General features: G+C 45.4%; 1 protein-coding gene across 1 annotated transcript; it reads right to left on the bottom strand.

Annotated features, from left to right (window-relative positions):
- Positions 1-1,113: 1,113 nt before the first annotated feature.
- T265_10188 (hypothetical protein) lies at positions 1,114-11,480 on the bottom strand (the record flags this gene model as incomplete). The annotated part of the gene is made up of 2 exons (XM_009176485.1): positions 1,114-1,699; positions 10,994-11,480. The coding sequence occupies 2 exons, from the start codon at positions 11,168-11,170 to the stop codon at positions 1,445-1,447; spliced, it is 432 nt and encodes a 143-aa protein (XP_009174749.1).
- Between the last annotated feature and the right edge of the window lie 8,942 nt (positions 11,481-20,422).

Genomic DNA, 20,422 nt, shown 5'->3' with positions numbered 1-20,422 from the left:
TTGGGAACGTAAGTGAAGCGCATGACCGATCAGCTTTGATATATTCTAAGGATCGTAAGTTATAGTCATGGCATTCGGAATAATATGGTCGAAACATGACCGTTTGTGTGGAGGTGAGGTAAGCTAAAGGACATGAAATGTGTTTGTTTGGTTTCCTGAACTTGGATAAAAAGCTTTTTGAGACACTGGGTTTCCTTGATCCACTTCATCAGGACAGACAGAAGCTGAGCTGGGCAACATGATTGCAAATGCTTCATCACCAATCAAGGTGACATCATCACTGCTCTTATCAACAGTACTTCACAGAAGGTCAGCATTTCCAGTGGGAGGAACACGCACCCTCGAGGCTGAATTTACAGTTGAATGAACAGACATAACACCAAAAGCAAAGAGGACCACTCTAATCTCAACTGTGGTCCTCCAGTCCTGATTTTGAAATCAAACATCGCATGGATCCAACGCCTAGACTTGATTAGTATTCGGACAACCAGACGGTAGACTATTAAAGTTTTCGAGGCCACTGTTATTTATACACAGAAACCAGATTTGTGCCTCGTTCATAATAACATGGTAACCTATGGAACAAGACCTTGACATGGGAAGTTATGTTTTGGTCTGAAATGTGCCATGCGTCGTTGATGTGCCAAAGCTGTTTTTCAACGTCGAAATAAGGGAGGAAACGCTTGGGTCCCAGGACGAAGGACAAACTATGAGCTTGGCGGGCTTAAATTCGCTACATCAAGAGAATGTTTGTCGAGTCGCTCAGGACACTTTGAGCCATTATCATTTCTGAATTTAGAAGAGTTTCATACGCTTAACTATTGGCGATTCTCTTCCGATCAAGTTAACCGTTACGAAAGCACGTGACCATAAACTAGAGGATTCGTTAGCGACTATGTACTCATCTGCAAACTAATTTGGTTCTTTCGAGAGACTCACCTGGAACCCAGCTGAATCTCTCGTTTATGATGTTCTCAGGCAAATGAATGAGCCCCAAGAAGGGCGAAACCGGTCGTGGGCTGTGAATGGATTTTCAGCAACCTTATGAGTAGTACATTACAAATATAGGATTCGTTATTCAATCGAAACCGGTTGATCTACCCTTTTGTCAAAGAAAACTACAAAGACGATCCGCTGACTACACAGACAATGCTGTATCTGAAGTTCAAAATAAGATTTCAAAAAAACGACACGGACAGATTCAATTTTGAACACTATTCAAAAACAAATTGAAGCGTTGACTCGTCTATGTTGAATGTGCGTCAGATTGTGATGACAAGAAAATTTCGTTCTGTCGCTCTCTGATGTTTACATGCTACAAAGGTGAAGAAGACAGAAAACCTATGAACTGTGGTAGATACCGAAAAAGAACGAATCATTTAGTTTCATCTACTGGAGTTTCTGTTACGCAAGTGTACATCCTGCACGTCCACCTCTTGTTCCCTCATAGCAGTCTACCGACGGTCAGAAGTGATAAGCTAACCAATAGCGACAGGATCAGGAACGTTGACTGTTGAATTGGCGGTGCCGGATTACATAAGTCTCCATTGCAGACGCACATACGAAGGTTAACTTTGTTTGTACCAACACGTTCCACACAGCTACTTCCAAAACTCTCCACGGTCACGGGGCTGCAAAACCGTGAAACTCGCTCATCGCTGGTCACGTTGTTGGCTGAATCACTTCTGAAAGGAGCTTTCTGTTAGAAAGAAGGAAATCGTACAGAAGTTGCGTTAGATGCCAAGTCTTACTACGACAGACTTCATCACAGAATAATTCTCAGTGGTGACTAGTTCTGGTCAATCCCCTGCTCAGAGGAAGACAATGTATTGGTGAAAAAACTCTGTGGGTCTTTGTTCCGAAAGAGGAGGAATTGATTAGGTTCAAGGTGCTCACAAGGACCCAAACTCGAAGATAAATAAGCAGCGAAGCAACATATGAACCATTAATTACTTTCAGAAGAACTACGGTAAATTGAGTCGTGTGGATAGCCGTTGGTCTATTTATTGATTTGGGTGGGTTGGTTGACAGCTTAATCACCTGACAAGATAACAGCATCAACATGTTGTTGCACGGGAGGCAAAGGTCGCTCAGGGCGGGCAAGCAACACGTGAACTCACGCATAACCTCTAAAACGCACTGGTAATGCCACCTTGCCTGGCGACGAGACATTTTCAGCCAAACTAGCCAGCAGAACAACAACAAGCCACAGGTAAATAGCAAATAAAAACAGCCAGTTCGGTCGTACCAGAGGAATTCGCACGGTTAAGTAAGCTTTTCCGTACTGAGTAATCAGGCATGACAATATAGCTATCAAAACTCAACGTCTGTCAGATTAGCTTCTGAAAGATGTTCTAAGAAGTTCGTCATAGTCCCCTCACTCAAGGGTGGATGAATGATCGTGACTGAGCAATTGTCCGAGCAATTTTCACCACAGCCGTGATTTCCCCCAGGATCGACGTCGTTCGATCTGTCCTCGCACTCCAGTTCTGAACTGATACAACTCCGTCCGAGCTCGACGTATTCCGGATGAGTTGGTGCAACTGTTGACAGATATTTCGGTCGCCAGTTTTGTTTGTGAGGACCATCTGGCAGACGGGATTGTTCCGCTGAATATGAATATTTCCAGCTACAAGACAAGCTTTACAAGAGCTCAAAGCATCTTGTAGATCTGGTGATTTTCTCGTTCAGCTATAACACCTGCAAGCTGCCAGGTCACCCGAAGGAAGCCGAATCCTAGACACGAGCGGTAGAGATGCTGAGGTTGGGTTCGGCCCACAGACCCTCTGGTCGGTACGTTCGCGCCTTAACCACAGACCTATCTCAACCTCTGATGCTTTCCTGGTGAAAGCATTCATCCCAGAACTGACAAGGTCTACCTCAGGACGAGTATCACATAGTGAATAATGCTCCTAGGCCCACCCCTCACACTCATGCTAGTGACTTCTAGGGTCAATCACGTCAACCTTGATAAGACACCGTAATTGTGCGCTTGCAGCATATTCTAAGAACCCGGTTGGGTAGGCAAGATATCATCGAACTCTAGTAGTAATGCGCTTCTTGACTCCCTATTCAGCATATACGCGCACGCACCCTGGGGGCCGCCTTGGAATGCGTCCTAAGACAGAAAACTATGTCATACCCTGAGTACCCAATTTGACCGTGTACTGATATGTCTTGTTCTGGAGAACTGACGGCAAAAGCTCGGATGGGTGGACGCTATTGGTGTGAAGTCTAACCCCAGCTCTGTCCATTGACGTGTCCGACCTTGAAGTCACCATCAGAGAGGACGGTACCTGCCACCCTCTCTGAGCCCACTGGCTATGGACTGCATGCTCTGCCACAAAGCTCGAACAGACCCGATAAGTGTTCGGGGTACACCGATAGTCAAACAGTAAAGTTTGCTGTTGAATCTTCTGCTCAGAATCGCTGGATTCGCCCAGATAGATGAGCAGATACACGGAAAACTGAGATTAGCATAACGGTGTAATAAGGGTTTCTGACGGCGAGCCATACCTTCTGAGAAAGTCACCACTTTGTAAGCATCTTTGCTCCGAAAGGCGACGCTTCTCTTAGGAAAACTGGCTAACCTCAGTTTGGTACTAGATATACAGGCGCCGGAGCTTTCTACCGTCCTCCAATGAGACTGACTGACAACTGTGGCGAAAAACTGCGCCTTTCAACTCACAAATGGGTTCTAACCAACGTGCTTCACAATCCATATCAGTCACGTGACAGGTCACGCTTTCAGCTTGTGACTTTCAAATGTTATGCAGCTCGCAACAGTTGTAAATGGAGTTCACGGATGTAAACAAAACCAGCTATTCAAAGTGACATACTAATGCATGTTACGTTGTGGGGCACTGCTGGCTCTACAACACATCGGTGTTGATTAGAAATCGATCGCACAGAGGTGATAAGTCAACCATGCGGACAAACCGTTGTGCGGTTGTTAAAGCGTGATGTTCTGAACGTGTAAACACAAGGGGCCTAAATTTATCCAGTTGCACATACAAACCGGCTCTCGCCGAATGCACGTACCTGGTGCGGTAGTCAGGATGCTCTCGCCTCATACTACCGTGCAGAATTCAGAAAAAACTGAGCAGTAAAACATTTGGACATGACCACCAGGGCAGAGGCAAATTTGTTTCTCTAACAGCTCGTTCGGACGAGCCGATTTCAGCACTTCAACTGTCGTAGCTTGGCCGACATAGATACCGAGCATTTCATCCAAGTTCAAAGGTCAATGTACTCAAATTCAACGGTTTTCAATGGAGCTTCAAGTCCGAACCGATCAAAAAATGAAGTGCTCATAGGAGACACTGAATAAGTATATGAAAGTTCAAAGGTTACCACAATCACATCACACCATACAATCACGTAAAAGTTCTAAAATGAAATCCTCGTGTGATCTGTGGACGTTCTCACCCGAGCAAATAGAAGATACGTGCTTCAATAGTTAAGATTTCTTTCAATATCCACATTTGTATGTGTAAAATAGGGTAAACGATTGAAAATCCTGTGATTTCGGTGGGTTTTCTGATCAGTTCTACCACAACCATATACTCTACTTCAAGGGCACTCAGGTACGATTGGTGGAATCTGACTGGCAGGACTGCAATGATCACTAAGAAAATTGGAGTCGGTGAAGTGTAGCAGAATTCGGGGAGTCAGGTTGATGGATTGTTTCGAAGAGACTGTGGAGCGAGGTTTCGGACTGACCTACGACCCTACCCTGTCCACATCCAAGTGGCAAACCCAGCTGTGCATTCTGCCAGACGTATGTCTGTTCTGCCAGTACAAGCGTGTGTGCAGCTGCATGGGAATTCGTGAGTCGTATGAGGCATCATCACCATCATCATCAACCACAGCGATAAACCAGTAATTCATGCTGGTTTTTAACTGTCGCCTGCTGTACGCAGAGAATAAGGCGGCCCTGCCGATGGTACAACGCAACTGCCAACATGGAATGAAGGTACTCTTGTCCGTAAGGTTCACGTTTGTAGGTTGGTTCGAAAACAACCAGGCCACCCAAACCAAGATAGGAGAACCTCGACCAAAGCCTTTGCTTTAAAAACCTGTCTGCGAGACAGTGGTGGTTGGCCTGCTACCAACCGAGTAGCCCAAATTTTAAGAAACAAATTGTCACACTTATTTCAGCCCTCAACCTGAAGGGCCAGAGGGACTTTTTGTCTGACCTCCATCTATTGACCAACCTGGTAGGAGAGACCACGTGGATGCTGCGCAAGCATTCTCCAGCACACTTTGGCAGGTTACTGAGGTACATAGCATCACCGTTCCAGTATCTTCGCGACCGCATGGAATAGCAAGTGGACAGACCTTTGCGAAATGAGCCTCTGTTTTGAAGAAACGACGACACGACCTCTATTGTACTAACCGAAGATAGGAACTTTAAGCGTGAATGTGCTGTTTTGAAGAAACGACGACACGACCTCTGAAGATAGGAACTTTAAGCGTGAGTGTGAATCAAAGCAAAAGGGTTCGGGAGACTGCTTATCAGTGGCATTTCCCTCAATAGCTCCACTTTTTTGTTGCAGGTAGTCTGAGTCGCAGGCTTTTCTTGACATGTACGCTCATGAGTCACTGGCGCAAAGCTCAACTGGTCGAAACAAGCAATCAAGCTGGCTCCACGAATTCGTTCAGCACATTTGTTACACAAAACCAACTGAATCCATGTTGGTCCAATTCAACCAACCCCATCTGTGTGCAATAAACTAATAAAGCAGGTTAGGTGATCCCCAGGAGCTAATCAATAAGCGACCAACCAATAAACTATTTTCAATTCAATAATCTATTTTTGCGTCTGCACCTGAAGATAGTAGAAGACTTATTGACGCCTCGTGCCACATTTCACATCAGTTCTAATGACACGGGTAGGGGTGACTAAGTGTTTTGAACGGGACATTTTGTCGGGCACATTTGAATTGCATGTGCCCTTTGCCGTAGCTACTAGGGAACAGACTGAAAGTTATTCGGCAGCCGAACTTGCGCATTCCACTCACGTGATTTGGCCTGGATCCCTCTAAAAGGACTTCCTATGAACGCTCTGCATGCATGCTCTGCATTGCTCACACCGCGTACGAACTCTCTAAAAGGACTTCCTATGAACGCTCTGCTTGGGAGAGGGTAACGTTGCGGTTGTTAGCATTGCCCACACCGCGTACAAACCCCGAGAGTGATACGCATGTGCGCATCGACCGCTCATATTTGGTCGCTCACTACTCATCAAACCATTGTGCCGAATGCCTGACTCGCCCCTTGATGCTTTGTCAGTTCTTTTCTCATTGTGATATACTTAACGGCGTTACCTCACTCATAAATATGCCTATAAAAAATACCTAACCGTGTGTTCCATCAACTAACACTTTGAATGACAAACTGAGCCTCTCAAAACAGCCAACTGAAATGCATCTCGCAGTTTCTGATTGAGTATTTCTTATCCAAACAAGAATGAAAATACGTGTGAGTTCTTTGGATTGGCTCGCTACGTCCAAAACCTACCGTGCGGTCCCACAGAGAGAGGCCACTTCCAAGGGGAACGCCAAAAGGGACTTCGCTTTTAAATAGTTTAGCCTAAATGTGGATTACCACAGCCAATCTCAGTTGGTGTAGCCGGTGATCCTCCTGGTCTTCAGGACCAGGATGCTCCAGTTAGCTTTGAATTTGAACCACCGGTATCTCTCCAAGTTTGTCCGGAAACAGGCGCAAGTTCGAGCCGTCGGTAAATGGGCCTTCAATGACGTTGGTGCCGTGGGATTCTGGCCAGGAACTGGGTGGCACATTCCACAAAGAGATTTCGGTGAACTTCGACAGACGGAACCAAAGTCAAGGAAACTGTGGCTCCAAGACATGACAAGCCTTTGCTCGTGCATTTTGCATTGAACTGAGCATTAGTACTGGATTAGCTCCACCACGAAAATGCGGGTCCTACACAGTTCTGCTGATGTCGTACGTTGTACTGTCTTGAACTGAGCCGACAGTACTGCTTACCTACGCCTTTCGTTAGCGGCAGCCCTGGATCCAGCACCCACATGACCTCAAAGTTGATGCTTCCACGTTTTTGGGCTGTATCGAGTGACTGATGGCCTGTAGTGTGAAATTGGTAGTCAATTGAGCATATGATATCCACGCGAGAGATGCAATCAACACACCATAAACCCTCCAACCTGATCAGCAAGTAGCGGAGATTGGTGTTAGTCTTGGTAACTGTTGTCCTGTTCACTAAGACTGGCAATCTGCTTGCGAACATCTTGGCGGACGTGGTCTGTGCGCGGTTGGCTGGGTGCCTATTCCTGAACTGCTTGCGCTTATATGGTTTTGAAAGACCAGTTTGATAGCTCTTGATGTGATTGGCTAATTGAGGAACAGGTCTTCCAAACGGGCAACCGATAAACTCGATTTGAAGATAGCTCAAAAAGGCTCAGCCTTATAGACTCAAGAGAACACACGGAAGGCACACAGATCACGCTTCCGTACGTACAGAACATCTGACAACTGCATGGTACCATGATGGTCTACAAACCTGCAAATATCTAACAGAGGACAGTTTTGAAACCAAAGGGAAATCGAATTCAATAGCGAAGAACAATGCTACAATGCAAGGATTGTAGCAAACACTACGTAGAGCGAATGGGAAGGAAACTTTCCAACAAACTTCATAAACACAAGCTCGATGTCAAAACGTAAGATCAATTTCCACTCATCTCCATAAGTGAAGATCGGGAGGGACACGAGTTCCATTGGGATGACGTTCCCCTAGTAGCGCGGGAAAGAACAATCAAGGAACGTAAATCTCTGGAAGAACTATGTTCCACCAATGACGTCATCAACAAACATTGAAATCGACCAAGTCTGTTAACTACTGACAACAAGAGAACTTTAATCCAGCTGAGCTCAAAACTGAACAAGGAAGCTGAGAACATAGGAGCTCGAATTTAGAGGTTAAATCAATTGAATTAGAAGGCTCTCAATTGATAAATCAAAGGACCGAAATGAACGCAAACCTGAGGCAGAGTTTAGTCGTCAGGAGGAGCAAGGGAAAGCACAACCAGCTAAGTCAACTCAAGGAAACTGCACCACAACGCAACATAGGTTTGGAACGAATCCACGAAAAAAAACGGAAAACTGCTAAAAGTAGAGGTATCAGGATAACCGATCACATCGAAGGAAGACAGGCCACAACGCGGCACAGGGTGTGGACGGGTGAAATCAGCATGTGATATCCAACCAGGAGAAAGCTGTTGGACGAACCAGTCGAATGCAAGGAATGCGGATCACAACGCAGCTCAAATTGTAAGTGGGTTAATGGACTTATGGTAAAGCTGTCCCTCAAGCAGCTACTCATATTAGTAGATATCAACTACTCTCCTCAAAAGCATGAAACGCAAGCAGGTAAGGAAAAGTACCCAGCCAACGGCGCACTGACAGGTGGCGAAACGTTTGCAAACAAATTTCCAAGCTCAGAGAACACGAGAGATGCGACCAAAAAGCACAGCGGGGCTACCTGAACTCCGCAATCTATTGACTTTTGTGCTGGCTCTCTGGTGGTTGCAAGGTCGATGTGCTGGACTGTACAACCCAGCCCTTTTACGACCAGTTAATTGTAGATTATCCATGCACTGGCTCAGACAGCTCGTCTGTTTGGGTGCCGGAAGGTCCGCGGCTCGAGCCCAACTCTGGGTTTTCTACTGATCGTATCGAGGCATCAGCAGCCTAACAGCATCTAAGTCCTTGTATTACCTTCAGGACACATGGCAGCCATACACCGGAATGTTGTTGTAGCTGAACAGTCATTTCCTTTTTTTCATTGGTTGACGTGGATGCCAGCAGCGATTACTAGCTCTGAAGCAATCAAATGCGCTGACAATTAACAGCTAAATGAATAGAAGGTACGGAATCGACAAAAATTAGAATGTCTAAAAATGCAGCTGTGTTTGTCCATAAATATTTCTTAAAGCCTTCCTCCGAGAAAATCTAAGCAGAACACCATCCAATGCATGCATGTCTGATTTTATGGGCCATACTATCACCGGGCTGTTCAAACAGCCGCTTCGACTTGTTCCAGAACTGCAGAGCAACGTGGCCATTTTACATAGTTCTATGCGGCCCTACACCCATAACATGCGTCAACAGCGATATTCTGAAGTGAATGTCGATGGGCAGGGAATTCGTGACTTTTCCAAAGTAGTTCATACAAACCACCCTGCTTTCGCTGTGTGCAAATCCATACTATGGATTTAAGTAGTGAACGACGTACTACTCATAAAGTTGCTGAAAACAGGTTTCACCCTCCTTTAGGCTCTATCAATACTACTTCTCCAATTTTGTGACGACAGTTCCACTCGTTTAGTGGAAAGCATGCATGTTGATCACAAAGTTGATTACTGATTCCTAAGAACTTACCTTCAAGTTCCAATAATCAGCTTACCCGTAGAGGTAGTGATGCGCTGTCGAGTTAAGTTTGTATCAACTTTCTAGGTCCTAGTGATCAGAGATAACAATACAGTTTAGGAAGAAACGAACTAGGTATGTTCTTCCTCCGTGTTCCAATACACACTATCATGTGATACCAGGTTGCTTGTAACAGTCGATCACAACAAGGTGGAAAAGCGAAGAAAACTTAACTCGAGTCAGATATGGCTTGAATTCAAGATTGCACTGAAGGGTTCAGCAATTTACTGCTTGACTCTGTCTCGGTCAGCAGCGGAATCAAGCTGATTCTTCTGAACGGCAATTTGAACCATGCATCTTATACACAATGGATGAAAACATCACTCAGAGGTAGTCAATCTCCGCAATAGAAAAGGCATGATTCGAAATAACAGGCTGACGGCATAAGTATGAATGCAGAAAAGGGATTGCTGGCACGTAGTATGTTCTCGTTTTTATCGTCTAAGAATTCAGTGAGGATAGCAATAACCTGCTGAGTTTTGAGCCAGGCGACGAAAGCACTCCGCAACAAAAGGATCCATCTTTGATAATAAAAGCGTATTTCTTGTGAGCACAGTAGAAGAGCTAAGTAGAACCATGCATCGTATCATCAAAAACAGAACTTCTCACAAGATTTTGGTTTCCTGGTTGACAGCTACGGCTTTTTAGGTGGATGGACCTTGGGATTTCACTAACTGATATTAACTCTATCGAAGACTGTAGTTACGGGCCCTGTGCAAAGTCAGACCGGAGTTGATTTTAGGCTAGAAAAAAGGTTCATTACTTCATTGGATGCTCCCAACGCCAACTGACTTCTTCAGTACGACAGAAGCTTTCTTCATGCAAACAATAAAAATTGAAAAATTAAGCAAACACAGGTGTTTGTTGTTTTCAGACAATCGCTTATTTACTAAGGGCAGCTTCTGCTGTCGAATCGTCAGGCGTTTGTCATCTTAGGGCAAAGGTCCATGTCCAAATCCATCTGACATGCTCAGATCTGATGCAGGATCTAGCTGCACGGTACACCATGTCGCCTGTGGACCGCAAGTCCTTTAAGTCTCAGATGACGCTCCCGACTAGTCTTAGTCTGGCAGATATTCCGGGAGCATTCATGCGTAAGTGTGCCGGAGTAGTGAGAAGGAGAACGATCAGGTATCAACATAAAATCATAAATTTTTGAAGAAATCATCATAGAGACTGCTTGTGAAACACCAATCCTTCTACCCCTGGAAAGTTCGACCCTCATTCTCTGATCCTTGGATGACTATTCTAACACAGGTCANGAGAAGGAGAACGATCAGGTATCAACATAAAATCATAAATTTTTGAAGAAATCATCATAGAGACTGCTTGTGAAACACCAATCCTTCTATCCCTGGAAAGTTCGACCCTCATTCTCTGACCCTTGGATGACTATTCTAACACAGGTCAACGACTGTTCCGTAGTGGGTGATCCTAACTGTGATCATTGACGTTCGCTAAGCGGCAACTGACGAGTGAAGTATGGAAATCAGAGTGTGAGTATCCGGTAAATTCAACTTACCTGAACAACCTTTGTGCACGACTTGGAACTTGCAGGGCAAGGTGTTGGACTAATCTTTTCTGGGTTTAGAGAAAAACATCCTTGATCCACGTTCGAATGACATTCATAACAGTCAAGGGCATTGCTGGAGGATACAAGGAACAGCGTACAGAACAGTTTCCAGACGGAGGCTGCCATGTTGTGTCTGATCGATGTTCACAGTAATTTACAAAAAGTTAGGAGTATCCAGTCAACAGCTTTGATTGACGGAAGCTAGTCAGGCAGACCGAGCGAAGTTATTACTGACTGCGGACGGTAGGTGCAACGTTCGGTTTGTCCTTGGATGTGATGTCTAAACACACGCGTGCACACAAAGCCGCGCGAATGTGTGGATCGAGCACAGCGGTAATAGCACCGACCGCACGCTCGATGCGGTGGAAGCCGTCAACAGACCAGTGAAAGCAATGGCAGTGGATTGCCATCGATCATGTCAAGGTCACCGATTGTGTGCGCATGCAATCAAAGGCTCAGAAACAAACAACTTGGCATGAGCTAAGCTAATGGCATTTCAAGGTCATCCGAGCACCAGCTCATCACACCATTGGCTGAATTACCTCGTATTGTTCTGACCTATCAACAGACAGTGAGATCTGTTGCGGCCCCTGAGCCCTGATTGGAAAAGCCCCAGCTATTGCCTACACACATTTCTGCGGGACTGTGTGACCTGCTTCCTCAACTTCAGGTTTGATAGCACTGATCCCAGAGTAATGAAGTGAGTGAAAGCAGGCAACAATGCAAAGCCCGACGCAATTATGGTGGTAGGAACGGATAGAACACATCGTGCGGCACCGATTTAAGAATTCTGTTTGCCGTACGAAGCAAATGTTCAAAGCTGAGCTTGGAGAGAGTGACACGTCATCCGGATTCCAGACCAAACACTTGCTCCTACTGAAGCCCTAATCAAACCCTTCTCTTTTGTACTCCACTGGGGTATCAAGCCATTAACCCAATCATCCTGCCTTCACGTGAAATCCACAGAGTGCAGGGGTGTGGCAACAACTGACAGCTGGAATACCAAGTTAGATGTTACCAACAGCCTCACATGTATGTTTATCTGTATTTGCCAAGATAATACGGTAAACTGAAAAGCACTACAAGGCCCCACCATTTACATTCCATCTTTGCCACCAGGATTATAGGAAGAAATATTTTGACCACATCAAGGCTCAAGTGCAAAGCGATGAATGAACGCTCTATGATCAACTAAAAAAAATCGTTCAGCCGTAGCACTCTTTCGGTGCCTAGCTGCCATGCCATCCAAAGGAAGCACGAGGGCTGCGATACTGCAAGGTTGACCAAGCCTAGGACAGGGGAAGTTCAGAGCCAGAGGTCAGGTTCGAACCACGGACCTTCCGGTCAGTAAATTCGCGCCCTAACCACTCGGTACATCAACAGTATTCGTTTGGTTTAATTTGGTCGCCTTATTGGGGACCAACCGCCGTCGTTTCGAGATGGCTGTTTTCTGAAAGAGCCAGTATCCCGATGTAATAAAAAAAGGCAGCTAATGGTATTCTTGTATCTGACACGCGATAATAGTGGCTCGGTTGCGAAAAGCTATAGGCGCGTGAATGACTGTGAGAGGGTAATCAAACAGCTGTACCTCAAGGTACATGGATGAGGGCAATACATTTCCATATGAGAGTAACGAGCTTTGGGGAGCGACCTCCCTAAAGTCATCTACCGGCTAAACATAGAATGGAAACGTTTTCTGAGTCATCCAGATTCTCTGTCTGAGAAAAGCGGATTGGTGGGCTTAAAGAATGAAGAGAGTATACGTGAACGATCCTTGCAGAGACATTTTCCAGATTGATCTTTCAGTTTTTGGACAGTTAATGGGGTTCTCAAACTGCCTCAATCCCCAGTAATACTTACAAGATTGACCAGTCAGTTTAGCTAACAAAAACTTGTAAAAACTGAGCTACAGGAGTAGAAAAAGTTGTGAACGTTGTCTTGACAATAAAGCAGGTAACGGTGGGCTTACCACAAGACATGCCGCAGTTTTCTCCCGATATTAGTAAACCCCGGAAAAGAGCCAGTACGGCCTAAGTGAGTCTGAAATACTGACGAAGAATCCTGCCTACAGACATCCGAAGAATCAGCGGTGATACTGGCGGAACATTTGGGTTGTAATGGTGACGGATAAAGGCTTGGGCTGTAGTGTTTCTAAATGATTTAGAAACAATTTAGACTGTGTGATGGCCAAGACATTCTTGGGTTTCCCTCACGAAGATCCTTCAGCCGACTGAACATGAATCATAAGTAAGAATTCGGTAGAACAAGAAGTCACAGAGGTTAGCTTCTTCAAGTAGACATTGGAAACTCATGAACGGCTGCGCGTTTGTCCTCTGAGAGCTTGATCTCAGAATCACGTGACCCAGAAGTGAAAGCGCATTGCATCTGAATTTGTATTCGGTGGTGGTCATAGTTGCCCCGCAGATGACTGAAGAGCTTACGAAGATGCACAAAACGCCTCTCGGGATCCATCTAGTAGCAGAAATACCATATAAGTGACAATGGACGAAATCAAAGTGACGAACTGCATCTGGCGGACGGTATTAAGGTAAATAAAACCGAAAACCTAGAAAAGATCAAATGTAAGGTGATCTCAGCTTTCAGGACATCCTAAAATAGAGCCGGTATCTGAAAAGTGTGCACCAGGTCGATTGTGCAATTCACATGTAAGTGCCGTAATGAACGAAGTCCGTCGATGGGGGAAGGTCGCCGTCCCAAGGGCTTCATCAATTTCTAACTTTCATGGGACAACCACATGACTCTTGGAGCAAATGGTCAATTGTTGAAAACATCACTTGTTAGTTTATATTTCAGTGTGTTCTCCTTTAGAGGGAACTGTTTGGAACAGAACTTCTCCACCCTGTGGGATAAACTTAAATTGCTATACAAAGCCGAGTAGTTTATCATTCCAATGCCATGAAACAGTTTCCGCATTCTTGTGATTCTTTGTAATTTGCTGGCGTTGTTCCTCTGCGTTGTTCGGATGATCCAAACGCTGTTAGCAAATCCAAACGCTGTTAGCCTGCTGTGCAGTCGCATCTTTTGGCGCTCCGACTCCGATACAGTTTTCTCGGATCTGTTTTGTCCTACAACGCTCACCGACATACCATTCGATTTCTCTTTGGGAGATCTATTGGAATATACCATCTATATTCATCTGTGAAAATTTTTCACGATGTTCACGACTAACGGATTTACAACGTACGCGGCCTCCACATCCACGCGTACAAGTATACCCAGTTTTATTGGCCGTTATCCCGTTTCTACACTAGAAGAAAGCTGACGACGAGTTCTATCCAGTGCAGCAAATTTCACTAAGATCGGTGAAGTATTACGCCAGCTACCAGCTTTCATACATCCGCCGAAATTCGTCCTACGTGCTACCCCACTTGCCCTGCCAGTGTCGAAACCGCACACACGATCCGCTCACCCGATGCAGGCGACCAGGCCGACAAAGAACCGCAAAGCGTCCACACCCACGCATACGTCGAACCAACCGACCAACACGTGCAAACGCGCAACGCGATCCGCTGCGCACACAAAGAACACGGCCGTGCCAAACCCGACCGAGACCTTGACTCATCCAATCATGGAACAATCACCTCACGGTCATTGCGCTGTTTGCCAAGGCCCGGTAAGTCGAGACACCACCGTAGTTAATTGTGCATTTTGCAAATTACTGGTGCATGCGCGTTGTGACAATACCCTGACTGATCTGAGCGCTCAGATGATTAATGACCCAAAGCATCCATCTATCTGTTATCGATGCACTATGTGTAGAGCCTCCAATGTCGATACTGGCCAAGTAGATATACCGACCACTATGGGCTTTAGAGCAAACAGAGAGACGGAGGATAAAATATCCCATTTGGAAAAACAAATACAAGAACTCAGAGAGCTTCTGCTGCCCCTAGTTAACCAGACAACTGATGTAAAATCAGCGAAGGCATCTAGGTCAATGGCAGACGCTGCTTGCACTCCGAGGACTGTTGAGGAAACCAGACCAAACAGCACCAAGACAAAAAAGACGAATGTTACTGAACCTGAGCCAGCGGAACTCAACAGTATACACAAGAACATGGGAATTGTCGGTTGCCCCGCATCGAAGGTTACCGACCATACTAGGAAACTGAAACCGAAACCTAAACTAAGCGTAATATGCACTAATATCAAGGAGCCAAGCGACTCACTATTATCGGCTAAGCATAAGCACGATATGGAAGAATGGTTAAAGCTGTGCAATCGAATACAGCTTGATCCCATCGAACCAGTCTCGCTGACTCGCCTGAGCCGACCGCCGAAATCGCATCATCAAGACAAACCCAGACTTCTCAGAGTAACTGTTAAGACAGAAAAAGAATTAGAAAATATACTGTTGTCAGCATTTCGACTCCAGAGCGATTCGGAAAATAGCGCGCGAGTTCATGCTGACGTACCATGGACAGAACGATCTCGTAATGTCGAAAATCAAGCGACTAATAATCGTGCTGATGATCGGAGCTTGATCATTCTGGGTGTCCCTGAGATTGACGATGCCTCCGATAAAACGGCACGCATTTCACATGACGTTCTACAGTGGAAGTTTCTGAGTAGTACGCTCGAAACGGAAGAGGTGGCAGTAGTTGATGCTTTCAGAATTCCTAAATCGGAAAAATACATGGGAAACGGCCCTAGACCCTTAAAGCTGACATTTCTTCGTGCCGAAATGGCCAACTTGGTGAAAGCTCAGTGGCGAAGGCACCGTAATTTGCTTCCGAGGGAACTGAGAATAAGCTCACCTAAACGCTCAAACGCATCTGCTGATACGATTCGGACTGGCGAAATAGGAACTATTCAAACGCAAACGATCACTGATGAATACCAACAAACCACGGTTGGTATTCAGACTATGATGGAAAAATTGGGGTCAAAAAACGATTTACCAAAAAACGAATCACTGCTGGCTCCCCGGGAGTCGTGCGTTGCAGCACAGCAGAATTAACCACAACGACTAGCCTTAAGTGCCTCTATACAAATACCCAATGTCTGCCCAGTAAAGTGGCAGAATTAAACGCCTTTTGCGACCAATACAAACCTCACTTGGTGGCAGTGACTGAGACTTGGTTGCAAGCGGAAATATCGGACAAGGAAATCGAAATTACAAACATGAGTGTTATACGACACGATCGAGCCACCCATGGCGGTGGAGTTGCACTATATTATGACAGTAGTCTTCAATGTGCTGAAATACCTGACGCTAATCTCATCCTTGAAGATACCCTCTGGTGTATGCTGAAGTCAAACAAGATAGATGCGTGCATTATTGGTGTCATTTACCGCTCTCCAACCGCAATGGACACTCACACATTCAGTATATGTGACCGAATCCGTCGCGTATGCTCTTACTACTCCATTCCCATTCTCATTATGGGTGATTTCAATTTTCCCCAGCTTTTCGTCGCTTCATACTCGCTCAACTCAGTTGAAGCACACTTTCAGGAGCTGTTAGATTTGGTACCTTTATTCAACCATGTTAACGAATGTACGAGGTTTCGTGGAACAGATCAACCTTCGTTACTTGACCTTATACTAACTAGTGAGCCATTTATGGTTGAACAAATCATATATAGACCACCACTGGGAAAGAGCGACCATCTCGTGCTCTTGTTCGATTTCACTTGCTCCTCCGTACGTTTAAGCGACCCACATAAATATGTTCTGAAGACCAATTTTCGGGAGATAATCTCAGCCTTCCAGGACCTAAATATGCTGGATGACGAACACGAAAATACTAATAGGCGATGGAAATCATTCATAGCCCAGCTGCAGACCTTGATTGCAGACAATTCGACAGAGGTGCCTCGAGCCACCTGCGTACAGATGTTCACAGTGAGGAGTCGAACAAGAAAATGGATTACAGAACGTAACATCGCTTGGTTTCAATATAAAACGAACCGGACCGACGAACACTGGGAGTCGTACCGAAAGTTGCGGAATAAAGTCACGTCACTAATCAAGGAAGACAAACTACAACAGCAATTCAAATTGATGACTAGGATGGAGAAAAACCCCAAACTATTGTATCAATTCGTGAATGCGCAGGCTAAAGTTAAACCAGGTATATCTGCCATAAAGACAGAATCGGGAATGACTGCAAATGCGTTTGAAACAGCTAATGCCCTTGCCACATTTTATGCTTCCGTGTTTTCTCCTGAAGATACCCGCGCTCCTATACAAACTGTGGAGGTACTAACGGACGAAACTTTATCGGACGTGCATATTGATCGGGCTAACATTGTCAAACACCTTCGCGGCTTACAGGTACACACTTCACCTGGTGGGGATGGCGTTACACCACTGCTTCTGCGCCACTGCGCTGAACCACTTAGCTATCCTCTGGCTAAACTGTTCGCTAGTTCTCTGGAAGAAGGGTTGGTACCAGAGGATTGGAAATGCGGGATAATAGCCCCCATATTCAAAGGAGGTATCAGAACGTGTGCATCTAACTACAGACCTGTCACTCTTCTCCCAGTAATATCAAAAGTAATGGAACGAATTATAGCAGAAGCCCTGAAATCGCACCTTGAAATTCACTCCTTGTTGAGCGATAAACAACACGGATTTCGACAGAATCGTTCTTGTTTATCCAATCTCCTCGTGACACTCGATGACTGGACACGAGCAGTCGATGCGGGAGTTACTGTACATGCCTGTTACTTGGATATATCCAAAGCCTTTGATCGAGTCGATCACAGTATCCTTCTTCGGAAACTTGAAATGTATGGCGTGACGGGAAATCTGTTGAGCTGGCTGAAAGACTATTTGAGTGACCGTTCGGTCCAAGTTCGTGTCGATGGAGCGTTTTCCGATAAAATTGCCGCCACAAGTGGTGTCCCTCAGGGTTCGGTTCTTGGTCCAATTTTGTTCCTGGTATACATGAATGACCTGCCGAAACTTCTGCAGTGCAAAACCGTACTTTTTGCTGATGACATAAAAATCTGGTCTGAAATTCATGGAAAGGCTGATTGTGATGCGCTACAGCAAGATCTGCAAAGAATCGACGAATGGTCCATCCAAAACCGGCTGCCGCTGAATTTCCAGAAATGCAAACTCATAAATCTGGGGAAGAGCTACCACTTCCCATACAAACTGGGATCCAATGAACTGGAATGGGTGGCTGAGGAAAAAGACCTCGGCGTCTGGAGCTCTAGCAACCTGAAGCCGAGTAAACATTGTCTATCAGTATATCGCAAGACCTCGGCACTGTTCGGGATGCTTAGGAGAATATTTTATCGTTTTACGCCTGAAATTCTCCCTATTATCATGAACACATATCTCCGGCCGACAATGGAATACGCGATCCAAGCCTGGTCTCCATGGCTGCAAAAGGATACACAACTGCTAGAGCGTATCTACCACCGCGCGACCAAGCTGGTCATTGGCCTCCGAAACGTTCCCTACAGTGAAAGGCTACGTAAACTCGATTTGTTTGATTTAACTTATCGGCGTATACGAGGAGACCTCATCCTGATGTTCAAGATAATAAACACCCCTAATCACCCTTTAAAACATTTGTTCACAGTTAATTTGGCCCGACAGACCCGACGGAATCCATTGGCCGTTGACATTCCATGTTCCCGCATTAACTGTCGGCGCTACTTTTTTTCAGTCCGCGTATCCCTCACGTGGAACAAACTACCAACATCTGTTGTGGATTGTGGTAACCTCGAGACTTTCAAACATTCGCTTGACGAATACATAAGATCTCACCCAACTTCCCTCATCAACATTTGAGATGCAGATTACAAACAATAGAACATATATGTCATATCATTCCGTTTATCTGTATACATACACACACACCAATATCCTTTGGTCATTGTAAAGCAAAATGCTTTTTAGACCAATATAACCTTGATTTACCTTGATTTACCTTGATTTGGCCGGAGTTCCACATCACTTGGAAGACATCTTCAAAACAGATGCCGTACCACAGTTGGCTTACTAGTGAACTGTCATCCCTTCTACATGCTATTCCACGGAGGAAGCAGCGATTTACAGCCAATTTGTAGCCGTGTCCTCCCATGGAGTCAACACCCTGGACTGCAAAATAGGTGAAACTAACAAGGATTGTATACCCCTTATCGTTTTTAAACGCTCATATTATCAGAATAGTTTGGTTGTGTTGATCACCAGCAGGTCATCTGCTTTGATGTTGTTCTGATAGTGAAGTTTCTTCACTAATGCCCCAGTAAGCCAAAGCGTCTGTATCGCTACCCGACTGGGAGGTCCTGACTGGCGGCCAATTGATCGACACAACCAAGATATCCTGGTAGGTTGTCTTTAGACGCGTCGGGCTTTCCGCTCACATAAATAAAGTGTGAACATGTTCACCTGTTCGGACGTAAACATTCAGATGCGTCCAGTGTGTGCTGTTGAACTAGTGTTAACACGCTTGCCTGGCATGTCAGATGTGCGGAGTTCAAACCCCGGTACGGCCATTCGATGTGCACTGCTGATGAGCTCTAATATAAGATCGAAACTCAAGTCCATATGAGTGTGTGTTCTACGAAATCCAGCAGCCATCAACACCTCAAGTAGGGTTCGCGTACAGTTGGTCTTACGGAGAGGTTCCTACTGAGGTGTGATCTTTCAGCCTCAAAAGGCACTCTAGGGTATATTTGTAATGCACCGCTCATGAGTTGCTGAAAAGTTGTCGACAGCCCACTTCCGGTTTCGGCCTTCTTGGGGCCCATCAGGTAGGCACAGTCCCCGAGTTTCCGTCGACCTTATGTTCTACTTGAATCCAAATCTCACTGTTTTCGAGAAATACACTCATTTGCAAATCAGTTTGGTTTTCACGAGAGAGTCAACTGAATCTCTCGTTTATGATATTCTACAACTGAATGTGCTGCACACAGGCCGCCTCATGATTCAGTTGGCACGATGTTCGAGATATGGCAGTATATTTTCATAAAGGAAACTACTCGCAAGGTTGCTGAAAACCCTTCGACAGCTCACGAACGATTTCGCCCTTCTTGGGTCTCATCAGGTAGGCACAGCTCCCCAGTTTCCGTCAATGTTATGTTCAAGGGTATTTATTGGCGTGATCAAAATAGGTACACAGTCACGCGGCCATCCTTCGCTGGGATTCAGGTTGTGGTGAACAGCCAGCCACCTAATGGTCCGAAGTAACTATCTTCAATCTGTGACTCGCATCATGTACCTTCACTAATAAACAAAGCTGGTCTATAAGCTTTCTGGTGTCGACAAATACACTCATTTGCAAATCAATTTGGTTTTCACGAGAGACTCAACTGAATTTCTTCAAATGAGTTTGCTGCTTAAGAGCCACCTCATGTTTCGACATTCGAGATACCGCAACATATTTTCATGAAG

This window comes from Opisthorchis viverrini (assembly GCF_000715545.1).
Source record: "Opisthorchis viverrini unplaced genomic scaffold scaffold56, whole genome shotgun sequence".
NCBI classification, from domain to species: Eukaryota; Metazoa; Platyhelminthes; class Trematoda; order Opisthorchiida; family Opisthorchiidae; genus Opisthorchis; species Opisthorchis viverrini.
Note: the sequence above shows the minus strand (reverse complement) of the source record. Positions and strands in the feature narration are given on the sequence as shown.